The sequence below is a fragment of the Bactrocera tryoni genome, chromosome 2 (assembly GCF_016617805.1).
Source record: "Bactrocera tryoni isolate S06 chromosome 2, CSIRO_BtryS06_freeze2, whole genome shotgun sequence".
Taxonomy (NCBI): Eukaryota; Metazoa; Arthropoda; class Insecta; order Diptera; family Tephritidae; genus Bactrocera; species Bactrocera tryoni.
In genome coordinates, this window is record NC_052500.1 from 39,461,454 (window position 1) to 39,485,565 (window position 24,112).

Sequence of the window (24,112 nt, forward strand, 5' to 3'; positions counted from 1 at the left end):
GACCGCCTCAAAAATCGCATGTGATATAACATTTTCTGTTGTAGCTAGGTCGGAAAAAATAATAATGTTTGGGCATTTAAATTAAAACGCCCAACATTTATAACGATTAAAATTGGACTTTTAACATACTGAGAATCTATTTTCTCTTTTTCTATGATATAATGGTATATTAAAAGAACTGAATTTTAAACTTTCAAAATAAAGTGAATTAAGCCTGTTAGCTCTCAACTAATAAATATTTTATTTATTGTTTTGTGAAAATTTCGCATTTTCTTTAAATTTCATTGTTTTAATTTTTTCATTAGCAATCATGAACTGCTGCAACAATCTGGCCGATCCAATAATAGGACTGTTGTGCATCTCTTTATCTCTAATTAAAAAATTTCTTAGGGATTTAGCAGAACATTAGAGGGATTCTCTTGCTCTTGCAAAACCCTTGCACGGTGCACGAATTGCAGAATTTTCCCCTTGGTGCAATGGCACAACAACAAACACATGTATAAAATTATTTGCAATGGCTGTAAAATATGTCTGTTTGATTTGTATCATCAAAAAAGAATCTTTAAGTTTGGTTTCTTCGATTAATTTCCACGCACTCACCGTTCTTAATTTTAGCAAAAAAGAGAAAACACAACACTTCCGCAAGAATTTCACAACTTTATTTTATTAAACAGGAGTTTAGATTACAACTTTTGAGTTTTAAATAAATTTTAATACGAACTTTGTCTTTTAAAAAGAACTTGATTTTCGCACACAGTTAGAACTCGGGGTGAATCGCACGGCTGTCATCAGCGGATCGCAAAAAAGAAAAAGCGAACCTGTTCCCTTTTGGCTGTGGTTATGTGTGATGTGGATTGTAGGTGGTGGCGAGATGAGTGTGGTGAATGAAGCGTGTTAGTGACGTGTATTTTAACGCGGTGACTGTAGAGAGATGTTGATGCGGCATTATATGTTGTGTGGGGCAGGTGACTGAGGCTCATTTAACCATCCCGGTCCCCCTAGGCGAATATTTCAGCCTAAAAGTCGTTGCAGTTGCTGGAGCGTGGCTACAACGGTGCTGAGGCCTGAGGTGCGGCGCGGACGGGGCCTTTGTTGCTGGCGTCGGGTCGACGTCCCATTCTGTGGCCGCCAGATACGGGATGATGATGTGGTTGGCTCTCGACGGGACCGTGCATCCCGGCTTATTGGCGATCGTCGTACTGCGCCACGGTGGTAGCCACCAGAATGCTGGGCATAATGCATACATATCTGGCACAGGTTTCCCGAAGTACACTCCTGGGTGGTGTGGGTAAGAGCCAGACAAATAAGGCAGTGGCCGTGTGCCTGGACGACGCGCTGCCTTTGCTGTGGTGGCAATCCTTTAAAAATGGCGCAGTGCGTCAACTGGTGCGGTCGACGACATATTGCCCACCTAATGCGCTGCGGCTCTGCTGCTGATATAGGCGTTGACGGCAGTGCTTGTGTTCCACTCCTAGGACCCGTTGATGTGGTGGTTCGGGGAGCCGCAACTGGGGCTGCCGCCACTGGGGCCCCTTGGCGTGGCACATAGATAGTCGGTCGAATGGTTGGTGTCCGAGCGAGTGGCATGTCTGCATCCATGTTTATCTGTATGGAAGAGTGTTATTTTAATTGTAAATTTGTTGCATAGGGTCGATATGGGTATGGCTGCCACTTTGCGGCATAAGTGGATCGTCAAGTTGATCGACCATTAGGTTGTTTTGCTTGTTATTTTAAAATATTTATTATATCGGGTTTAATCGAGGGTTTTTTCGTTTACGTTTAGATGTTATCGGCGGTCGGTAAAAAGCATAGTTAAACGAGCGGTCTTGTTAACTTTCCTGATTACGTACGGAGATCGACTACGCGAATATGACCGTCGGAGCCTTGGTAAAGCTTCTCTATGCGGCCAAGCCGCCATTCGGTAGGGAGGAAACACTCGCTCAGGTGTGGTCAGAATGGGTGCTCCTTTTAGAAAATGCCCTGGAGTTAGAGCTGTAAAATCGGAGGGATCTTGCGAGAGAACCGTGAGGGGCCGTGAGTTGAGAACAGCTTCGATTTAAGTTAATAATGTCGTGAATTCTTTGTAATTAAATTTGTAGCTGCCAGCTGTCTTCTTGAAATGAGATTTGAAGCTCTTTACAGCTAATTCCCATAAACCACCCATAAGAGGAGCGCTTGGGGGTATAAATTGCCAATTGATACCTTGGGGGGCGTACTTTTGTACGATGTCAGGTGATACTTGTTTAAAGAAATCCACAAACTGTTTTTCTGTGGCTCGTTGAGCTCCAATGAATGTTTTGCCATTATCATGAGTTTTGATGGGAAGCCACGTCGAGCGACGAAGCGAGCAAATGCCGCGAGAAAAGCCTCTGTCGTCAGATTAGTACATAGCTTAAGGTGTACTGCCTTTGTCGTGAAACATACAAAGGCAGCCATATAGCCTTTCATGAGAGTGGGAGACCTTGGAATGGACACCTTTATTTGAAAAGGCCCAGCAAAATCGACACCTGTGGTGGTGAAAGGTAGAGCGAAATTGCAGCGTTCAGGTGGAAGTGCTGCCATAATCTGCGTTCACATTTTTTGCTTATGCATAGTGCAGATCTTGCACATGAAAATGCATTTCTTGTTTTGGGGCTTCAGAGGAGGGATGTAATAATCTTGGCGTACCATATGTTGCATGAGGCGATGTTCGGCGTGTAGCATTAATATGTGGAGATAATTCAAGAATAATGTGGCAAATGGAGACTTCTCAGGTATGATTATGGGGTGGCGTACGTGGTATGTTAGGCTTGAGTTAACAAGCCGACCATCGGCACGAAGCAGACCTTTCGTGTCTAGAAATGGGTTCAGAACTAAGAGTGAGCTCTTTTTGTCAATCGGCTTCGATTCTCTTAGTAAAAACATGTCGCGGCTGAAGTAGCGCGTTTGGGTTGATGCGATAAGAGCGACCTTTGCCTTTTGTAAGTCTTGATGCGTCAATGTATCGCATTGGGGGTAAGTTCTCCTTTAACTTTAAATCTAAGCTGCTCTAAGAACTTGAGCATATAGGCGACTACTCTGATGGCTCGAGGGAACGATTAAAATCGTTCAAAGATGTCATTATTATCCAATATTGTGTGGTAGGCGTCGATTTTTCGGGGGCAATTATGTTGCGCATTGGCGATTGTGGCCAAGAATCGGGAGATTCTGTTAACCATCGGGGGCCATTCCACCAGAGGGGGGAGGTGGCGAGATGCAGGGGTTTGGACCCTCTTGTACCTAGATCAGCAGGATTGTCAGCACTGGCTACGTGTCGCCAAGTGACTGATCCTACTAGGTCAAGTATTTGCGCCGTTCGATTAGAAATATAGGTTTTCCGTGTGGTGGCTTTTCTAACCAGGCTAGAACTATTTCGGAATCTGACCATAGATATAATTTGTATATCGCCATGTTTAAGTGGGTCTGCACCATGGAAGCTAGTTTTGCTAGTAGCAGCGCGCCACAGAGTTCAAGTCGTGGGAGACTTAGCGCTTTTAGAGGCGCAACTTTTGCTTTTGCCACTAGTAGGTGGCTTGTAGTTGCGGTATCGCTTTGTCTGCGCACATATATAGTGGTCCAATATGCCTTTTCAGAGGCGTCGCAGAAGCCGTGTAGTTCCACTTTGTATTCGGGGGAATAGTTTACCCATAGTGGAATTTGTATATGCGAAATATCGCTCAGATTATTAGCGAACTGGGACCATTTTTCTAAGCGAAGAGGTTTCACTTGTTCACCACAGTCAATTCCGTCTAGCCATAATTCTTGGATCAGGATTTTCGCTTGTATCATAATTGGCGAAAGCCGTCCTGCGGGATCGAAAAGTTTTGCCACCGAGGATAAAATTTGTCTGTTTGTTATCACGGATAATGCGGATATGAACTCTGTCGTGTATGAAAACTGGTCCGATATCGCATTCCATTGGATGCCCAGTGATTTTGTTGTACTTTTCATTTCGAATATAAGGAAATTAGTATCCAACAAATTGTCGTTTGGTATATTTTTTAAGATGTTTGGGCGATTAGCTGTGATCATTTTTAGGGGAAACCCTCCGGTGTTGAGGGCCTTTATCACTTGTGATAAGGACTCGTATGCTTGTGAGAGGCTGTGGCTCCCAGACAAGATATCGTCTACATACTTTTGTGTTTTTAAGACTTGCGTTGCCAGAGGAAATTCTGACTTTGTGTCTTCTGCCAGTTCCTGGAGTGTACGGATGGCTAGATATGGGGCACAGTTTACGCCAAAGGTAACTGTTTTCAATTTAAAGTCGCGTGTGGACTATTGGTCTATATCCGTTGAAAATCTTGATCATCTTTATGAACAATTATTTGTCGATACATTTTTTCGACATCCCCATTGAATACGTATTTGTATATACGCCAATTTAATATGAGGAGCATTAAATCTGGTTGGATTGTGGGTCCCGTAAATAGAATATCATTTAGGGAATTCCCCGAGCTAGTGGACTTCGAGGCATTGAAGACAACTCTAACTTTTGTTTTTTTTTGTCAGGCATGATGAGGCAAGTAGAATGAGTAATATTTGCCTTTTATGATTTTTTCACATGGGCTTACTTCCTCCATGTGATCTAAATGGAGGTATTCTTCTAAGACACCATCATAATCTTGTTTCAGTTCACCTTTTCTAAGTAGGTTTTTTTCCATACTTAGAAACTGCTGTATAGCAGAGGTGCGAGAGTGACCTAAGGCGAGTGTGTCTGGAAATTGTTGTTTTAGTGGTAGTCGTATGACATACCGACCATTATCTGATCTAATAGTTGAGGCTTTGTAAAAGTCTTCACAATACTGATCTTCTGGTGTTGTAATTGAAATGGGGGGTTCTTCTAACTCCCAAAATTTTCTCAATTGCGAATTGAGGTACTCCTTTGAGATTTCCTTAACTTGAGTTGTCATTGCTGTGACTGGTTCCGCAACTAGTCCACTTAGGACCCATCCGAAAATGGTATTTTGCGCCAGTAGTGTTTTTGAATTTTTTTTGCGTTATTAGATCGCTGCCTAATAGAAGGTTTATTTGAGCGGGGGTGTTGCAGTTGGGATCTGCTAATATTAGGTGTGTAACCTTATGCCAATGTTTGCTATCTATATGATAGCTTGGAAGCATGTTGGTAAGTTGCGGTAAGACTATGGCTTCTGCTTGAATGCGCTTATCCGCTTGGGGGGAAATTAGGGTAATGGAGCAGATTTTATTTGAGTTTTGTACTACTCTTCCGCCCATTCCCGTAATTTCATAATTGGCTTGTTTTGTTGGCAGTTTTAATCTATTTTGTGCCCTAGACGAATCTCGTTGTGCAGCGTTTGAGTTTTTAATGCCTTAGAGCAGCATGGTGTCTCTTGGCAAAATTCGGGATTTTGTGTTTCGGGAGTTGCGGTTGCAAGTAAACCCGTGGCTCTTTTTGAGAAAGCGCTCCTTTGGGGTGTGTTGGGAAAGTTATTTAAGTGCAACATAGAATGATGCCTTTTGTGGCAATATACGCAGTTGAATTTGCTTTCGCAATTGTTAAGAGTGTGCGAGTGGGACAAGCAGTTTGTACAGAGTCTTTTTGATCAGACAAAGTTGTTCCTTTCATTGATATTAATTTTTTAAACTTTTCGCAAAGTTTTAGCTTGTGCCCTCCTTTACACAGTTCGCATGACGTTTGTTTAAATTACTCGGATGCGAACGATTGATTTTTAAAAAAGCTTCTGTTTAAACTGTTGTTGTTACTAGCTCGGGGTCTAATGAAACTTCGATTTAAGTCGTGTTGAACGTTTCTAGTTCTGACCGTTTTTTTATCTACTCTTTCCGCAATTTCATATTGGGTAATTAAGAAATATTTCATTTGTTGCCACGTTGGGCATTTTCTTCGTGATGAGACGATTGCTCCCACAAAAGCAATGATTTTTCTGGTAATGCCGCGGAGCATATGTTTACCAGAAGGGGTCCCAATTGTCTGTGGGAATATTCTGTGTCGATAGAACCGACAAACAATTTGAAACAGTGGATTGAAGTTTTATGAACTTCTCACTTGTTTCTTTCTGAATTTTTGGTAAATTCATTAATATGGTCGCTTGTTTGTCGACCAATATTCTTTCATTCTCGTATCGTTCTATTGTCATTAAAAGCCAACTGTTTTACCATGATGCCTGCTTGACCTTTTGTTTTGTATCGAAGATGATACAATTTTTGCGCTTGTGATAATTTAGGTTGGTTTATGTACACGGCCGTAAACATGTCCCGGAAGGACGGCCATTGTTCATAACCTCCATGAAAAATTTCTGTGTCTCTTCATATTGGTAAAGTTAATTTTGATATTTGGCGTAATCCGAGGATTTGAAATTTTCGGGTAGATCTGGGTCGTCAGTTTCTACTATAGCGTCATATGCAGATTGGAGACGTGTCCAGAAATTGTCAATATTTTGATTTTTGATTTCTAGCACCGATTCAGAGTTATCTTGAATGGGTGAAGATAAAAATCGAATGCAGTATCTTATTAAGCTGTTACTCTCAAAAATGGATTTGGCGTAAGAAATATCTTTCCCCCTTTTTTGCTTTGTAGCACCTTGTTTCGAGCGTGTAGCAGGTGTACTTGGACTTTTGTCATCAGAAATCATTTTCGGAATTTTTAAAAATTGAGTAGATTTAGAATCTTTAGAGTCTGTGCTCATTTAGTAACAATAAATTAATAAAAGTGAAATATACATATTTTTCAGTATAAATTCAGATTAATGTAAAAACCCGAAAACTCTTTTACGAAAATAAGAGTTTTTTTTCCGAATTAACGATTATTTTATTGAAATACGCGTATGTTGTTTTACGTATTGTTTTTTTTTTATAAATATTAAAGCATTAATATAATAAATATATTGTATATTTTATATGTATATATATATGCATATATACATATATATATGTATATATACTTTTTTTTGTTTCCGGACTTCGTATTCGTATGCCCTTGTATGCACTCTCGTGCATATGAACAGAGTGAAGACGAAAAGAAAAGTTTCCCAATGTAAATATAATGTATGTATTGCAGTTTTGTTCACATAACGGTTGTCCTAAAACTAAAAGAGTCAGATATAGGGTTATATATATCAAAGTGATCAGGGTGACGAGTAGAGTTGAAATCCGGATGACTGTCTGTCCGTCCGTCCGTCCGTGCAAGCTGTAACTTGGGTAAAAATTGAGATATCATGATGAAACTTGGTACACGTATTTCTTGGCAAAAACTGCTCACTGCCACGCCCACAAAATGGCGAAAACCGAAAACCTATAAAGTGTCATAACTAAGCCATAAATAAAGATATTAAAGTGAAATGGCACAAAGGATCGCATTAGGGAGGGGCATATTTGGACGTAATTTTTTTGGAAAAGTGGGCGTGGCCCCGCCCCCGACTAAGTTTTTTGTACATATCTCGGAAACTACTATAGCTTTGTTAACCAAACTCTATACAGTCGTTTTCTTCAGGCATTTACATATACAGTTCAAAAATGGAAGAAATCGGATAATAACCACGCCCACCTCCCATACAAAGGTTATGTTGAAAATCACTAAAAGTGCGTTAACCGACTAACAAAAAATGTCAGAAACACTTAATTTTACAGAAGAAATGGTAGAAGGAAGCTGCACCCAGGATTTTTTTAAAAATTGAAAATTGAATCCACTTATGGATCAAAAACCATATCTCAGGAACTACTCAACCGATTTCAATGAAATTCGGTATATAATATTTTCTTAACAGACTGATGACATGTACGAAATATGGGTGAAATCGGTTCACAACCACGCCTTCTTCCAATATAACGCTATTTTGATTTCCATCTGATACCTTCTCTGTATAATATATACATATGTACATTAGGAACCAATGATGATAACGGAATAAAACTTTACACAAACACGGTATTTGAAAAATATGTAAATGACCGATAATGAAATCTCGATTATCACTTCATCATGCGAGAGTATAAAATGTTCGGTGGCACCCGAACTTAGCCCTTCCTTACTTGTTTGGTTTTGTTTATTGTACCGGACCGTTTATGTATGGTCAATAAATGTCGGATAATTATTGCAAATTTAAATTCGGTTATTATATATATAATCAGGGGCGAACGCAGGGGGGGTAATTGAATTTTTAAATAATAGAATTTAATTCTACATAGTCATTTGAAAAATTGTAATTTGTTGTTTTCAAAGCAATCTTTCTGCCGACGATGTATGAATATGTAAAATAAATGAATACATTAGTCACTAACAGCGTTGCCGTTTTGATACAATTGTATCTTTTTTGGTACTTTTTTTTCTAAATTTTGTGATTTGATACCTTTTTGTTCACAAACGGCCTATTTTGATACTTTTCTGCTGATAGAATTTAAGTTTTTGAAACTATGAAAATGTTAAACTAAAAACAAAGCTATTGTATCTGGATAGTATTAAAAAGTTGTGGGAATGTAGGCCAATTAAAAAACCCAGAAAAATATAAACTGGACAGAGACATTTTTTTAATTTGCTTCAAAGTAATGAGTTTGCCTTATAACTCTGTGGCTGCTGAACTGGATTTTTTTAGATTTAAGGGGAATTGCGAGTCGAAAATGCACTTCTTTTGGAAATTAGTTCTGAACTGAAAAGTCACCAATAAGGTTTCTATTATTTTTTTAGCGTTTATTGTTAATCATAAGACAGGAAAAATAAACACTCATTTATTATGACTTTCAGTTTTCGTTCCATGAGCAAACTGTTGTGAAATAAATTTAAATTAAAAAAATTATGCTATTTGCAAAAAAATACTTGAGTGTCTTAACTAAAATGTCTATATTTTTAATAAAAACAACCAGAAAAAACTGGTCTGAATTAGATACACAACTTTACTTATTATTTGTTTTTCAAATGAAAATTTTTAAAACAACGGTTGTGCTTTTGATACTTTTTGATACTTTTTTTGCTTGGCAACATATACTTAATTTTTTTAGCTCGCGGCAACACTTGTCACTAATGATTAGAGCGTGAATGAGAATAGAACAAATGAATTATGTGCGTACGTGCGTACTAAAGCCAATTTTTGCATTATCAAATCACATAAGCCTATGTTTGCAGCAAATAGACTGTGATTTGAGCAGCTGCATTGCTTATGCAAATAATTTGTATGCTGAAATTAGTGAAATGCGCAAGGATTCTGAACAATCGTTTAAACTAATTTTTGAATCAATTAAAACAATAGCCGCAGAATTAGATTTAGAAATCAAAATTCCGCGTTTGGCGAAACGGCAAACTAATCGCGACAATTATGAAGGCGAACCGGAAGAATATTACCGCAGATCAATTTATATACCGTTTTTAGATAATTTTTTGGACCAAATCAATGAACGAATTTTAAAACATCGAGAGCTGCTTTCCAAAATTGAAAACATTTTGCCAAATAATTGCGTAAATCTGGACGTTATTGAGATGCAGGAGACTGTTCGTGTTTTAGAAAAGCAATGGTCCGCTGATGTAGAAGATCCCGATGATTTCGTTGCTGAATTTAGAATGTGGAAAAGGTTAAAAATCTTTTCTTCAGATTATATTCTCTAACTAAAATTTTGATAATATTTTCAGGAGCTGGTTAAATCAATCAAAGAGATCCAAAACTTTTTTAGACGCGTTGAATTGTTGCGATGCAAAAATTTTCAAAACAGTGCATCGTTTTTTAAAGATTGGAGCAACAATCCCTATATCTGTCGCTTCAAGTGAACGCTCGTTTTCCTCACTTCGCAGGCTTAAAACATATTTAAGAAATAAAACTGGAGAAGCACGCCTGAACGGAATGGCTCTCTTGAATATCCATAGAGATATAGACGTGACGGAGGAAGAGATTTTAAATGTTATGGCCCAAAATAAAAGAAGATTAGACTTCAATTTGTGAATAAAATAATGAAACATTGTCTTTTTACCTAAAACCCCCCCCAAATTTTTTTCCTGCGTTCGCCACTGTATATAATGTTCCCCTATGGTACCTATATATTCAAGTATGCCAAGTATAATTATAGAATGCTCGTATTGTTTTTGCGTTCTTTTCTTGTTGCGCGATACGAATCCAAAAAAGAGTTCACCACGCGCTAGTGTTCACCTCTTTATGCAAATATGTTATTAAGTTTTTAACTTCGTATAATATAATACGACGTTGTTATTATGTATGTATGTATGCTCGAATTTATTATTTCTTTAATTTCTCTTCTTGCCTTTTTATTGTTCCTTTTGCTTATTTATTTTAGATATACTGCTTACTGTTTTGAGGAACAGAAGCAGTATTGCGGAAAATCTTGCAAGTGGATACTTAAAATTAAATTGTTGTTTTATTAACTTGTTATGTGTGTTTGTAACACAGGGGTAAGCAAAGAGGCAAATAAAAGATTCTTTTTACTGTTTTATATATGTAGGTATATAGATGATATATACATATAATTAAAATTTTGCCGGCTTGTACCGTTCAAACGGATTATCTTAAATATAAATCCGTTTGTTATCATCCATATGTACATACATATAATAAATAGAAATGAAAACGATACACTTACTTTATCTCGCCTCAAGGGGGTTTTTTGGGGGAAAGTATGCTTTTGGTCTGTTATGCCTGTGTGCTCCGATATTCCTGTTTTGTTGTCCTACGTCTGTGTGCTCCAGTTTTCTTATTTTTTTTTGTTTAGCCCGATCGCGCCCGGATTATGTATATTAGATTAATTAGATTTTTATAACGCGGCGCGATCGTTTGATTTAGATTTCTTACTTTTTATGTAATTTGTGTAAAAAACCTATTTTTCTTTTTTATATTTTTACACATGAACATGTAATTACATACATATATATTCATATAATTACCTATATACATATATGTTATTGTTTTAAAAATGAATTCCGTTTGTGTATGTGTATATGATAATAAATCTTTTTATCTCCTTTCTGTCACAGCAAAGCGCTTAACTTTTTACTTCACTTTAATTTAGCTTCATTCTTTTTATTTCGCTTTTTATATGTTTTAATATCACTGCACTCTTTATGTTTCTTTTTATACCCTGAACAGGGTATATTAAGTTTGTCACGAAGTTTGTAACACCCAGAAGGAATCGTCGGAGACATTATAAAGTATATATATAAATGATCAGTATATCGAGCTGAGTCGATTTAGCCATGTCCCTCTGTTTGTCTGTCTGTATATATACGAACTAGTCCCTCAGTTTTTAAGATATCGTTTTGAAATTTTGCAAACGTCATTTTCTCTTCAAGAAGCTGCTCATTTGTCGGAACGGCCGATATCGGACCACTATAACATATAGCTGCCATACAAACTGAACGATCGGAATCAAATGCTTGAATGGAAAACTTTCACATTTGACCAAATATATTCACGAAATTTGGTATATGTTATTTTCAAAGACAACAATGTAATATCCGAAGAAATTGTTCAGATCGGTTAACTATAGCATATAGCTGCCATACAAACTGAACGATCGGTATCAAGTTCTTGTATGGACAAATTTCACATTTGACAAGATATATTCACGAAATTTGGTATATATTATTTTCTAAAGCTACAATGTAATCTTCGAAGAAAATGTTCAGATCAGTTGACTATAGCATATAGCTGCCATACAAACTAAACGATCGGAATCAAGTTCTTGTATGGACAACTTTCACATTTGACAAGATATATTCACGAAATTTGGTATATATTATTTTCTAAAGCAGCAATGTAATCTCCAAAGAAATTGATCAGATCGGTTTACTATAGCATATAGCTTCCATACAAACTGAACACATAGTTACTAACAGAAATGCTCCTGTGAAGGGTATTTAGCTTCGGTGCAACCGAAGTAAGTATTTTTTCTTGTTTCTTTTTAATTTTAAATTTGATTTTTGTTTTTCTATAGTGCCTTCCTGTAGGCTCGAAGGACCATGGTTTCTTCGATTAATTTCTACGCACTCACCGTTCTTAATTTTAGCAAAAACGAGAGAACACAATACTTCCGCAAGAATTTCACAACTTTATTTTATTAAACAGGAGCTTAGATTACAACTTAAGAGTTTAGAGTTTTAATACAAATTTTAATACGAATTTTGTCTTTTAAAAAGAACTGGATATTCGCACGCAGTTAGTACTCGGGTTTAATGGCACGGCTATCATCAGCGGATCGCAAAAAAGAAAAAGCGAACCTGTTTCCCCGCCCCTTTTGTTCCCTTTTGGCTGTGGTTATGTGTGATGTGGATTGTAGGTGGTGTCGAGATGTGTGTGGTGTATGAAGCGTGTTAGTGACGTGTATTTTAATGCGGTGAGTGTAGAGTGTTGTTGATGCGGAATTATATGTTGTTTGGGGCAGGTGACTGAGGCTAATTTAGCCAAAGTTCTTACCACTGGTGGGAGAAAAATAAAGATCTTTGTTTGACTGAGAATATATTCATTCTAATTTTTATTTGGTATTTTCATTACTTATATACTATTTTAAAAAGCTATCTTAAATAACTAAATATGTATATGTGTATGTGTGTATGTTTGTATGTATTGCAGTATATTCTTTATGCTGCTTGATATGAGGTTGTCTCCAAGTGTACAATGTAATACATGTGTGTATGTGTGTTTGATTCTATCTCATCTGTAAATTTATGACTTGTGTCCCCATGCATTTTTATTATTATTAGACGTGCATTGCGTATGATTTATATTTAGTAGATTTTCGGCTTTGCTGATAAGTGGGCATGTTCAATGATATTTGAACATATTGCCGAAGGAAAGGAATGATTATATAAAAAATTAGTGGACTGTATATGTATATGATACTTATGTAAGTATTACAAATTTCTTAACTTATCTTATTTAAGATAACGAACATGTTCAATTTTGAACATTCTTCCGGGCGGTAAAAGTGACTGCTGGAAAGATGACAACAGCTTGCGATCCTGTCATGGTGTCAACTAAGTGACGTTCACGATGACTATGCGCCTTCCTGTGTTGTATCAGTGATAGTTTGCTGACATATGTGATCGTAACGCTTCTATCGTAATCTGACATGTTGACATACGTGAACGAGTATATAAACGTATCCGTTCGTTCGAATCGTCATTCGAACGCAAATTACCAATCGTAATATACATTTTTTTTTAAATTTTATGTTTTTATAATTTTTAGTAATAAAGAACATAAAACCATCTCTCTTAAAAAATTAAAAAAAAAATGATTTATATGAACAAAATTTTTGTATTTTAGTTGACATTACAAATAAAATTATTTACAAGGTAAAGGACAAATACATTTTTCAATCAAATTTATTAAAGAATACTTTATTTGGTCTCTTATCGTTTGGTCGATTGCGGTGAGGCGGTTCGCTACATCGGTGTCTATTTCTTGTCTGTGATAAGAATCGCAATTTTGAGGGTCGTAGGTTAGGTTAGGATAGGTAAGATGGCTGATCAAAGATCCTACGTAGACTAACAAATTAGTCCTTTGTGATGCCATTGAAAAGGAACTCCCGTGTTCGGACTTACAGATTGGCGAAGCGCTATGTAGCCAATACATAATTACACAGACGCTTAACTTCAACACCCTCTAGTTCGGTGGGGTGTCCAAAGGTATGCGCCCCTAAGTGTCTGAGTCTTGACCTCTCAAAAGCGGGACAGTCAAGCAAGAAGTGCTGGCTTGTTTCTACCGCATCTTCTTCCAAATAGCTTCTGCAGTCGGCATCTGGTAAGATACCCATTCTTACCGCATGTAAGCCAATAGAACAGTGGCCTGTTAAAAGACCCACTAACAATGAGAGGTTAGCCTTGCTGAGGGCTAAGAGATCATTAGATCTCCTGCGATCTATCCTGGCCTGCCGCTGCTGGCCCAGCATTGGACGAGCATCCGCGTGGCCCAGCTATCTAATAGTAGAAAACAAGAAGAAACAGGAGCACCGATCCGTTCCCATTCAACCGATAATGATTCTAGGTTACCTTTCCTTGCTAACTCATCAGCTTTGCAATCGCCTGCAATTCCGCTATGGCCCGGCACCCACACCAGTCTAATCACAAAAACTCTAGCTGCTTGAGATAGCGACGGTAGACATTCTTCGACCAACCCTGAACGCACTGCGAATGAGTTCAAGGCTAATATAGCCGTTCTACTATCTAAGTGAATAGTCACTTCTCTGAAGGTGGATGCACACCGTAGCAGCAAATCAGCTGCTACCTTGATGGCTGCGACCTCAGCCTGGAATACACTACAGCAGTCGGGAAGTCTAAAACAGGAGTTGATGGAGGGTTCCCGACAGTACACCCCTCCACCAACCTTCCCCCCAAGCTTTGACCCATCCGTGAAGAAGCTTGCTGTCCCCCCCCCTCCTCCAACGGTTTCTTCCCACCCACATCTCCCTCGTCGGTATATGGGCAGAGAAGGAGCCGCCAGAGCTCAGTATGGCGACTCCATGATCCAGATGATCCGGTATGCAGTCAAAGTTTGTAAGGATATCCGAATGACTAGATGCACGTTCCTTTAAGAAACCAGATTCTCTAAGTCTGATAGCCACCTTCGCGGCTATGCACCTACCGGCAATGTCCACCGGCGTTATATTCAAAATTGCATTAAGTGCCATGGTTGGGGTAGATCTTAATGCACCACATATGCTAATTAGCGCAGCCCGTTGAGCGCTTTCGAGTTTCTTGGCCAGTGTGGTCTTCCCTAAAGCCCTCCAACATATGAAGACACATTGAACAAGATGGGCTTTACTATGGTGTCATAGAGCCAGAGGACCACTTCCGGTGAGAGACCCCATCTTTTGCCAATAGCTCCTCTGCAGAAGTATAAGGCAATAGATGCCTTTTTTGCTCTCTCCTCGATATTCGGCTTCCATGAAAGCTTCTTATCCGGGATGAGCCCTAAATATTTCACTATATCCGCCGGTTGCAGGCGAATACCTCCCATCTGCGGCAGCGGTGCGACTGGGATTTTATATTTTCGGCTGAATAAAACCATTTCTGTTTTGTTTGGATTAATGGCGAGTCCACTACCGACCGCCCACTTTGTTACAGCCGCGATCCTCTAGTTTTTTGAGCAATTCGTCAACGACTAGGATCCATAGAAGAGGAGAGAGAACCCCAACTTGTGGTGTTCCCCTACTCACTCTTCGCTTCGCACGCGCGCTGCCCTATTCTTTTTCGATCACTCTGTCGCACAGAACACTGAGAATGAGGTGCTTGAGGTTCGATTCAACCCCAAGACCGTCAAGAGCAGTTACCACTGCCTCAGGCAGGACATTGTTGAAAGCTCCCTCAATATCAAGGAAGGTCCCAACAGCGAAGTCCTTGGCTTCAATGGCTTCTTCGAGCCATGACACGATAGTATGCAAGGCGGTATCTACTGACCTGCCTTTACGATAACCATGTTGTGCTCCTGACAGGTAGTCTCTCGGAATGCGCCTCTTTATATACTAGTCCATCAGTCTCTCCAGAGTCTTTAGCAGAAAGGAGGAGAGGCTGATTGGCCTGAAATCCTTGGCCGTGACATGGGAGCACCTGCCAGCCTTTGGGATGAACGTAACCTCGACTCGTCTCCAGGCCCCCGGGATGTAACCTAATCTGCTGCAGTTCGCATAGATCGGTGCCAACCAGCTTGATGACACCTTAACAGCCTGTTGCAGCTGCGCTGGTATGATGCCGTCTGGCCCGGGGACTTGAATGGTTTGAACGAGTTAATCGCCCACATCAAATGTCGCTCATCCAGGATGCCGACAAAGGCCGCGCAATCGTCATGCGGCACCCCGAGAGATCCCCTCACAGAGGACATGTTGTTCGGGAAATGAGCGTCGACAAGCATTTGAAGTGTTTCTTCACTACTGAAGGCCCACTTCCCTTTTGCGTTCTTGAGATACCCCATGGACACTGGCGTTTTTGCGAGAATACGTCTGAATCTCGAGGACTCGTGAAAGTCTTCCACTTTTTCACAGAAGCTCTTCCACGAGGTCCTCTTAGCCTTTCTTAACTGGGACTTGTATATTGAAAGTCGTGCTTTATACAAAGCCCAGTCACTAGATAACCCACTTTTGCGGGCCCTGTTGAATAAACGTCTACATGACGCCCTGATGTCTGAGAGCTCCTTAGTCCACCATAGAGGTTTCCCTCTGCCTTTCGGTGATCTCAGTGGACAAAACCTCTCCAGCGCAGCCTTGCACGCCGAGCTAAAGACTTCAACCCACTCCTCCACCGCATCGGTAGTGGCCAACGAGTCCACCCCCGGTGCGCGTAGGAAAGTTTGCGAAGGTCTTCGCCAATAATGAAATCAAAAAGCAACTCACCTCTACTGTAAATATCCGAGCTTCCCCAGATCTGGTGTCGCGATTTAGCGTCGGAACCCTTGATGACGCCAGTGTCAGTCTTAGACGCTTCGGCTAAGGTCCTCTTCAGCAGTAGGGGATGTGGCTCCACCACATCATCTTGTGGCATGTATGCGGAGATAAACCAGAAATCTCCGGTGTCACACTCCAATTTCGCTGGCACAATGTCAGCGCTGCTGAAATTAGGTAAAAGAAATACCGTTAATTCATTCCTTACCAGCATGCAGGCTCTGTTCCTACCTGCGTCCTTGGCCGTCAGGAGCCTATGGCTCTTTGTCTTCAATCCAGAGATCCCGTTACCAGTCAGCCAAGGGTCCTGGATCAGCGTCTTGTTCCAGATGGAGCAATAGATTGGTGGAGGCCGCCTTCGCATGCTGGAGGTTAATCTGGAGGAATTTCATCTTTCAGACTTTCCTCCAGGAACGCTATTCCCAAGTCGTGATCGACCCGAACCTCCTCAAACAGTTGTTCGAGGCTGAAGGTGGAGTCGCCAATCGACGAACCGCCCCCAACACTCGCAACATCCGAGGGATTCGGATCAACTTCCACGGTCATTTGACCGTCGGCGCCCTCTGTCGCATCGATTTCCACGGTCGTTTGACCGTCTGTACCCTTTGTTACATCCACCGCAGCCACCGCAGCTTGGGGGCCATCATCTCTGGCATCCGATGGAAGAACTTTTGGCACTACCATCTCAAAACTATAGCTTATGGCTCTCTTTGTTTTGCTGAGAGGACCGATGGATTCCGTGTTTAGCATTATCAGCGCTTGCCGATACGGTTCATCAGTTCTCTCCAGCCTTAAGACTCTCCAGTCCTGCGTTGGAAGTGAGGGATTACAATATCTGAGGATTTCCTTAATCTCACTCGGAGTGGAAGGTTCGCCCGGCAGCTAAACGCGAGCCCTAGGACGAAGAGGAAGATCCTCTTTGGCCACGGCCTCCAGTCTGGCTCCCTTCCAAACCTCCCCCACCCGAGAGACTGCCTTCTTGTATAAGATGGCCGATCTCTCGTCAGCACAACTTGTGAGCTTGTGCAGGCCCTGGTGCCAACCGGCACTCACACATTTCGGGGGTGGCCCTGGGTTTACCTTGACCATCCTCAGGAAGACCGATGAGATAGCCGCCGCTACCCTCTCCATTCATCATGGGAGATGGCACCGTCCTCCCTACTACGGTCGAGCACCCCCAGTACTATGGCCCCAGCGCCTTTAGCGATTTCGCTAAAGGTTGGCGCCTTTCCTGCTCGCGGTTTCTTACCAAGGGAGGTTTCTCCCTCGTGCGACCTCTGCCGCTTTACGGCCGGTTCTGTCCTGTTGGTTTCCGGTCCTATCCTATCGTCCTCGCTCAGCACTTTCTTGGCCCACTCAAGTGTACTAGCATGTTGCTCAGAAACCTGACCAGCCCAGGGTTCTACCAAATCCAATAAAAAATTTCTCAAAAACCGGTCCAAAGCCAAAAGGGTCATAACTTATTGTAAACTGTATGCAGATGTTATGTAATGCCTCACAAACGTTAGCAAATCTTCCACTTTTGTGTGATACATTCCTCTCTTGCCATATCTTAAAATTCTCCACCGTCTTTTTAAGATTCTAATTGTTCAACGATACATCTAGAAAGAAAATTGTGTTAATGAGGATTCATAACTTGTTTTCATACCTACGCTATTTCTACGATCTATTAGCTATCTCCGCTATTATACTATTTTTCATCCCCATCACTTTCACTAGAGCTCAAATAAAAAAACAAAGTTGGATCCATTTTGATATTTAATTATTTCGCAACAGTTTTGACATTTCCATTTTGTGACCTTAAAATACGATCCAAAGGAATGTGGAATTTAAAAACTATTGTAAATTGAAATCCTTTGAGAATATATTTTATAAATTTGTATATTGATAACTTTGGAAGAGCTAATTACATCTTCCTTGCTTGTATAGACGCGATCTTTTTTTTCCTTAACTTGGTTCTGCATTATAGCAACTTCGAGAGCTATATTTTTTTTTGGTTGCTTTTCATAGTTTGCAAAATATTTTCCTTTTTTGGTAAGATTAGGATTTGGATCAACTAAAAAACCTTTGCATTTTTTCGTGAAATGTGTTGGTTTGTATATTAACTGAACTTCCTCTACCTTCTTATATGATTCAGCATTATCTTCCAAAATGTGGTCGATATCTTAATCTTCGTCCTCATCTTCGAACGATTTAATCTGGAAGAGATAGATGACAAGGTACCAATTCAGTTAGTTTTTCCTCAGCTATTGAAGATTCATGAAAAAGGATTCTTCTTCTACTATATTTTCCTTTTTGTTCCTCAGCAGAAGACAGATACATGCAAGATAGATAAAAGATTGGAACTTTTGTACATTTTAATTACCAGTCAAAATCGTAAAAAAATTTCAGGTTATTCTTCTATAGTAAAATTTTCTAACAGCACATCACGCTGAAGAGAACTATTTCGAACTCCCCTTGTAATCTCGCTTTACAAAATACTTTGCCGTTATTTCAAAGTTTAATTTTTCAACTTCAAGAAAAATTTTTGAAAAGTACTTTGTGTGAAAATTGTGCATTTGAAGAAACACATACTTCAAAAGTTTGATTGAGGAGTTGAATTTTCCTCTTGAATTTAGAGACTCCATGAATAAAATCAAGTGTATTTAATTTTATTCGTGAAAAGTGTTGGACGTGTGCAACATCGTTTCGGATACATCCGCTTGGACATCAAGAATTTTGTTCCTGGTTATACCCATGATTTTTTCCGCAACACTTTTCCAATTTGTGTAACTGGTGGTATTCTCCAAAGAAATCGTTGAAAGAATATTGATTTGGTCGCCTAGTGGACCTTGCTGTGCCTCGACTCATAGCCGCTGAATATTTCTTGGATAGCAGTTAGATCACTGTGTTTAGTCTGCTAAAACGGCTTATGTGACCGGTTTAATATGCGGGAATATACACCCGTCTTACAATTATCTTTGTTTTAATTTGAATGTATTTTGAACAGGGCTTTTTTGTATATTGCCTATTTTGTAAATACAGGACTTTTTAATTTTGGCTGAGCTCTTCATCCGGCTCGAAGGACCAAAAATGTAAAAAACTCAAAAAAGATTATTTATTCCTTACCTCTGGTGGGGGGAAATAAAACGACCTTCATTGAGTGAGAAATATTTCATTCTGATTTTATTGTTAATATTGTACACCTTATATACTATTTTAAGTCTTACTTATCTAGTTAAATATATGTGTATGTACGGCACACCACATGTGGTTGTTTTCAACTATACAATGCAATACATGTGTGTGTGTGTGTGCTGTCATACAAGATCTTTTATCTCATCATTGTTTATGCTGTATGGTTTGGGATTACTTTCAAGTGCACAAGTGCATTTGTAATCAATTGCCCAAACCTAAGTAAATATGTTTATATAACATATCTTGAGTACATGCGTATTGCATTTAAATGCATACGTGCCTCATGTATGTATGTACATATATGTGTTGCATATATATGCATGTATATTTATGTGTTTATTTATGTATGTATTGTATTGCCTCGGCATTGGCGAAGATAGCCTGTTCAATATATTTGAACAACTTGCGTGACCGAAACTCCAATACATTTACACAATTTTTACTTGTCACTAACACTCCCTCACAAATTTTTGAAATGAGTAAGAAGTCACTCTATTGTGTCTTTTGTTTGTTTTATATTATATCATAAGCTCTTCACTCAACAGATTTTAAGCAAAAATAAAACAAAAGACAAACAAGTTTTTTAGCTGTCACCGCTTATTGAAAACGATGGATGTGAAAGCGTACAGCATGATACCGTGAATTTGACGTTTGCTTGTTCGTTGTGACAAATTGAATTCGAAGAAAAAAAAATTCGGTTACAAACGCGTCGATAATTGAGAATTGTGCAGATTTGTGCTTGTGCAAAATTATTTAAAATAAATATTTAAACCTATTTTAATTGTGTTTCTTTAATATTTGTGAATATTTTGTGTCTACAAGTGCAATAATATTTGGAAAAAGGGTGAGTAAAACAAATAATAATTCAATATGAAGAAAAATACATTTAGTGCATATATGAGCCGGGAAAAAAGGCTTTTAATCTTAGTGCATCTAACTTTGTGAAAAAGATGTAAATTTTGATTGTGATCCTGATGTGGAGGGATGCCGTTCACTAAGCTCCCTTGATTTTTCTTCAAATTGCAGTGATAGCTATGAATCCTTTTCGGAGGAATTCTAAAATGTTGAGAACGCCCCCAAACGGCAAAAATGAGGAATCCACCGCTGCTGGATTAACATTTAGTGAAACTGCTGATCGGGCAAGCAAAAGTGAAGAGAAATCACTAAATAATGAGTCCTCAAACTATTTCAACAACCTGGGCTGCAAATTAAAAGAGTTAGAAAATATGATGGCTGGTCAAAGGCATGTAAACCAGGCAATGCGCGATTTACTTAGTAGCATAATGTGCTTATATAGTAAAGCTGAGAAACCGGTGGAAAAAACTATGGTAGAGAAAGCAACACAGCTTTCTCATATTTCCAAAGAGATTAATACCCCAAAGCGGCTGCGAGAAGCATCGGGAGAGCTACCCCCCACAAAAAAGCCAAAAAAGGCTATTGAAAAGGTGCAACAAATGACCAGTGAGGCCACGAAAATAATAGATATCACGGGTCAACATAACGCATGTGAAAAATGGGTGGATGTTGTCAAAAAGAGAAAGCCGATTCAGAAGAAAATAAGAACGAAACCGGACGCCATCATTATAACCAAGAAGGAAGGGTCGTCGTATGCTGATATTTTACGAAAGATAAAAAGTGACAGCGGTCTTGAAGAGTTGGGAGCAAACGTGACCTACATAAGAAAAACGATGAAAGGAGACCTACTGATTGAGCTAAAAAATCAGGCGGACAAGAGAGCCGAATCATTCCAAAGCGTCTTAGAGGGCGCGGTGGGTGAAATGGCGCTAATACAGCCAAAAACCCATAGCGTCACAATAGTGTGTAAGGATTTAGATAAAATTACTGCACCTGAAGAAATCTGTGAGGCGCTAAAAAAAGAGTGCGGGATCCAAAACCTGGAGAAATCAAGCGTCAAAAGTATGAGAAAAACGCGTAGTGGCACACAGATAGCGTTAGTATGCCTACGTGCACAGGATGCCAAAGCTGCACTAAAGTCGGGCAAAGTTAAGATAGGATGGTCGATCTGCCGCCTTCGAGAATACTCGCCTATTCCTAGATGTTATAAATGTTTCCACCTGGGTCACATGGCGCGTAACTGCCGTAGTTTAACAGACAGATCTTCTCAATGCACCCGTTGCGGAACCGCGGGCCATTTAGCAAAGGCATGTTCCGAGCTGCATGCTCTGCAAAGGGGAACACTCCGTATTGAGCATGACTTGCCCCAAGTACGTGAAGATGGTGAAGACTCTAAGGAAATGAGGATAATACAGTTAAACTTAAATCATTTCGCAGCAGCACAGGATTTACTAGATCAGACAATCACAGAAGAGAACATTGATGTCGCCATACTAAGTGAACAATACTCCCAGCGTCCGGAAAGCACATGGATTGCAGATAAAACCGGCAAGGCAGCAATATGGTCCTGCAAAGGACAACCTTTCAAGACCAGCTCCAGAGAAGCTCATAACTTTTTCACATGGGCGAATATACAAGGGATATATTTTGTTAGTTGCTATGCTCGTCCCAGCGCAGCAATAACAGAATTTGAAGATTTCCTCTTAAGGCTCTCTTTAGAAACCAGAGGCAAAACTCCAATTGTAATAGCGGGTGATTTTAACGCATGGTCGACTGCATGGGGCAGCAGATATACAAACCATCGCGGGCGCCTAATTCAAGAATTCCTAAATCAAACGAACCTAACAATAATAAACAGTGGAACGCAAAACACGTACCAAAAAGGAAACAAAGGATCCATAATTGACATTATGTTCGCAACTGATTCACTCAGCAGGCACATAAAATGAACAGTGTCAAATTTATACACATATAGTGATCATATGGCGATTATAGCTCAAATTTCGTACACCCCTGAGTCGGAACCCCTCAGCAAAAGCACTTCCCGAAAGCGAAGCTGGAAGCAACAGGAGTTTGATCCAGACCTTTTTGAGCTAGTCTGGAGTGCATCAAGAGCACCAGATGACGATGCCGTCCATCTGGTATCTACAGTGCGAAAGGAACTGGTCGCAGCATGCGATGCAACAATGCGCAGAACAACACAAAATAACAAACGGAGGCCTGTATATTGGTGGAATGTGGAAATTTCCACGCTGAGAAAGCTTTGTCACTCAGCTAGACGGCGACTACAGCGTAACCAGGTTGAAACGAACGAAAATCGCCTAAAAAAAGAATTTAAAAGCCACAAGAAGCTACTAAAGTCGGCAATTACCCGGAGCAAAAAGACATGTTTTGAGAAGCTATGTAAAGAAGCAAACATTGACCCTTGGGGAACTGCTTACAAAATCTGTATGTCAAGATTTAAAAATAAGCAGCAGCAACCGAAAGATGCAATTTTTATGGGAAAAGTCGTCGAAACATTATTCCCGAAACACGACCAGATTTCATATGCCAAGCGACAAAACGAAGGTGCAGAGTCACCCCCTTTAGTCACAGAAGAAGAGCTCCTGGCCATAGCAAAGACAATAAAAAACAACAAAGCACCTGGATTAGATAGCATACCTAATAGAGCTTTGAAGGAAGCTATAAGCTCAAAACCTCAACTGTTTGCTAAAATGTACAACGCTTATATAAAGGAAGAGGTATTCCCCGACTCGTGGAAAGTACAACGTTTGGTTCTGCTCCCAAAACCAAAGAAACCACCTGAAGAACCTTCATCGTATCGACCTTTGTGTATGCTCGACACAATGGGTAAGGTGTACGAAAGTATAATACCAAACCGCTTGGAGTTAGTAATCCAGAAAGCCGGCGGACTATTAGAGAGACAATACGGCTTTATAAAAAAGAGATCCACAATTGACGCACTACGAGAAGTCATCGATACTGCGAAATGTGCAGTAAGTGGGAAAAGATGGAAAGGTGGCACGAAAAAGTACTGCGCACTGATCACCCTGGATGTCAAGAATGCGTTCAACACGGCAAAATGGGCACACATAATCGAAGCCCTGGAAAAAATTCGCGCCCCAGAATACCTCATAAACATTATAATGAGTTATTTTAAAAATAGAAAGCTGATTTATGATACGAACGAAGGAGCCAAGAGCTACTCTATCTCGAGTGGAGTACCCCAAGGGTCAGTGTTAGGCCCGCTGTTATGGAACCTCATGTATGACGGGGTGCTAAGAAGGCAGCAACCAAAAGATGTGAAACTAATAGCATATGCGGACGATCTCATGGTGGTAGCAGTGGCAAAACAATTAGTCGACCTAAGAAGCAAATGTAACGAGTGCGTAAATGATCTACGGCACTGGTTCTCTTGTGTGAGTCTGGAACTGGCGGAGCAAAAAACTGAAGTTTTACTTATAAGCACCAGAAAGGTAGAGGAACAAATAGAGCTCACCATAGGAGCGTGCGAGATTACTTCGCAGAAGCAGCTGAAGTATCTGGGGGTAATATTAGATTCTAAATTAAAATTCAAAGAACACCTGGAGTATTCCTCCAGTAAAGCAAACACAATTTACAATGCACTATCGAGAATGATGACCAATACAGGCTGTGTGCGTTCCAGCCGGCGATTCTTAATAGCGAAGCAATGAGGTCCGTAATACTGTACGCAGCACCA

General features: G+C 39.9%; 1 protein-coding gene across 1 annotated transcript; it reads left to right on the forward strand.

Moving 5' to 3' along the window:
* Nucleotides 1–9,175: 9,175 nt before the first annotated feature.
* On the forward strand, nt 9,176–9,644 carry LOC120768678 (52 kDa repressor of the inhibitor of the protein kinase-like; the record flags this gene model as incomplete). The annotated part of the gene is made up of 2 exons (XM_040095456.1): nt 9,176–9,552; nt 9,611–9,644. Coding segments are annotated over exons 1-2 (411 nt in total), but the record flags the coding sequence as incomplete, so codon positions are not given.
* Nucleotides 9,645–24,112: the final 14,468 nt, after the last annotated feature.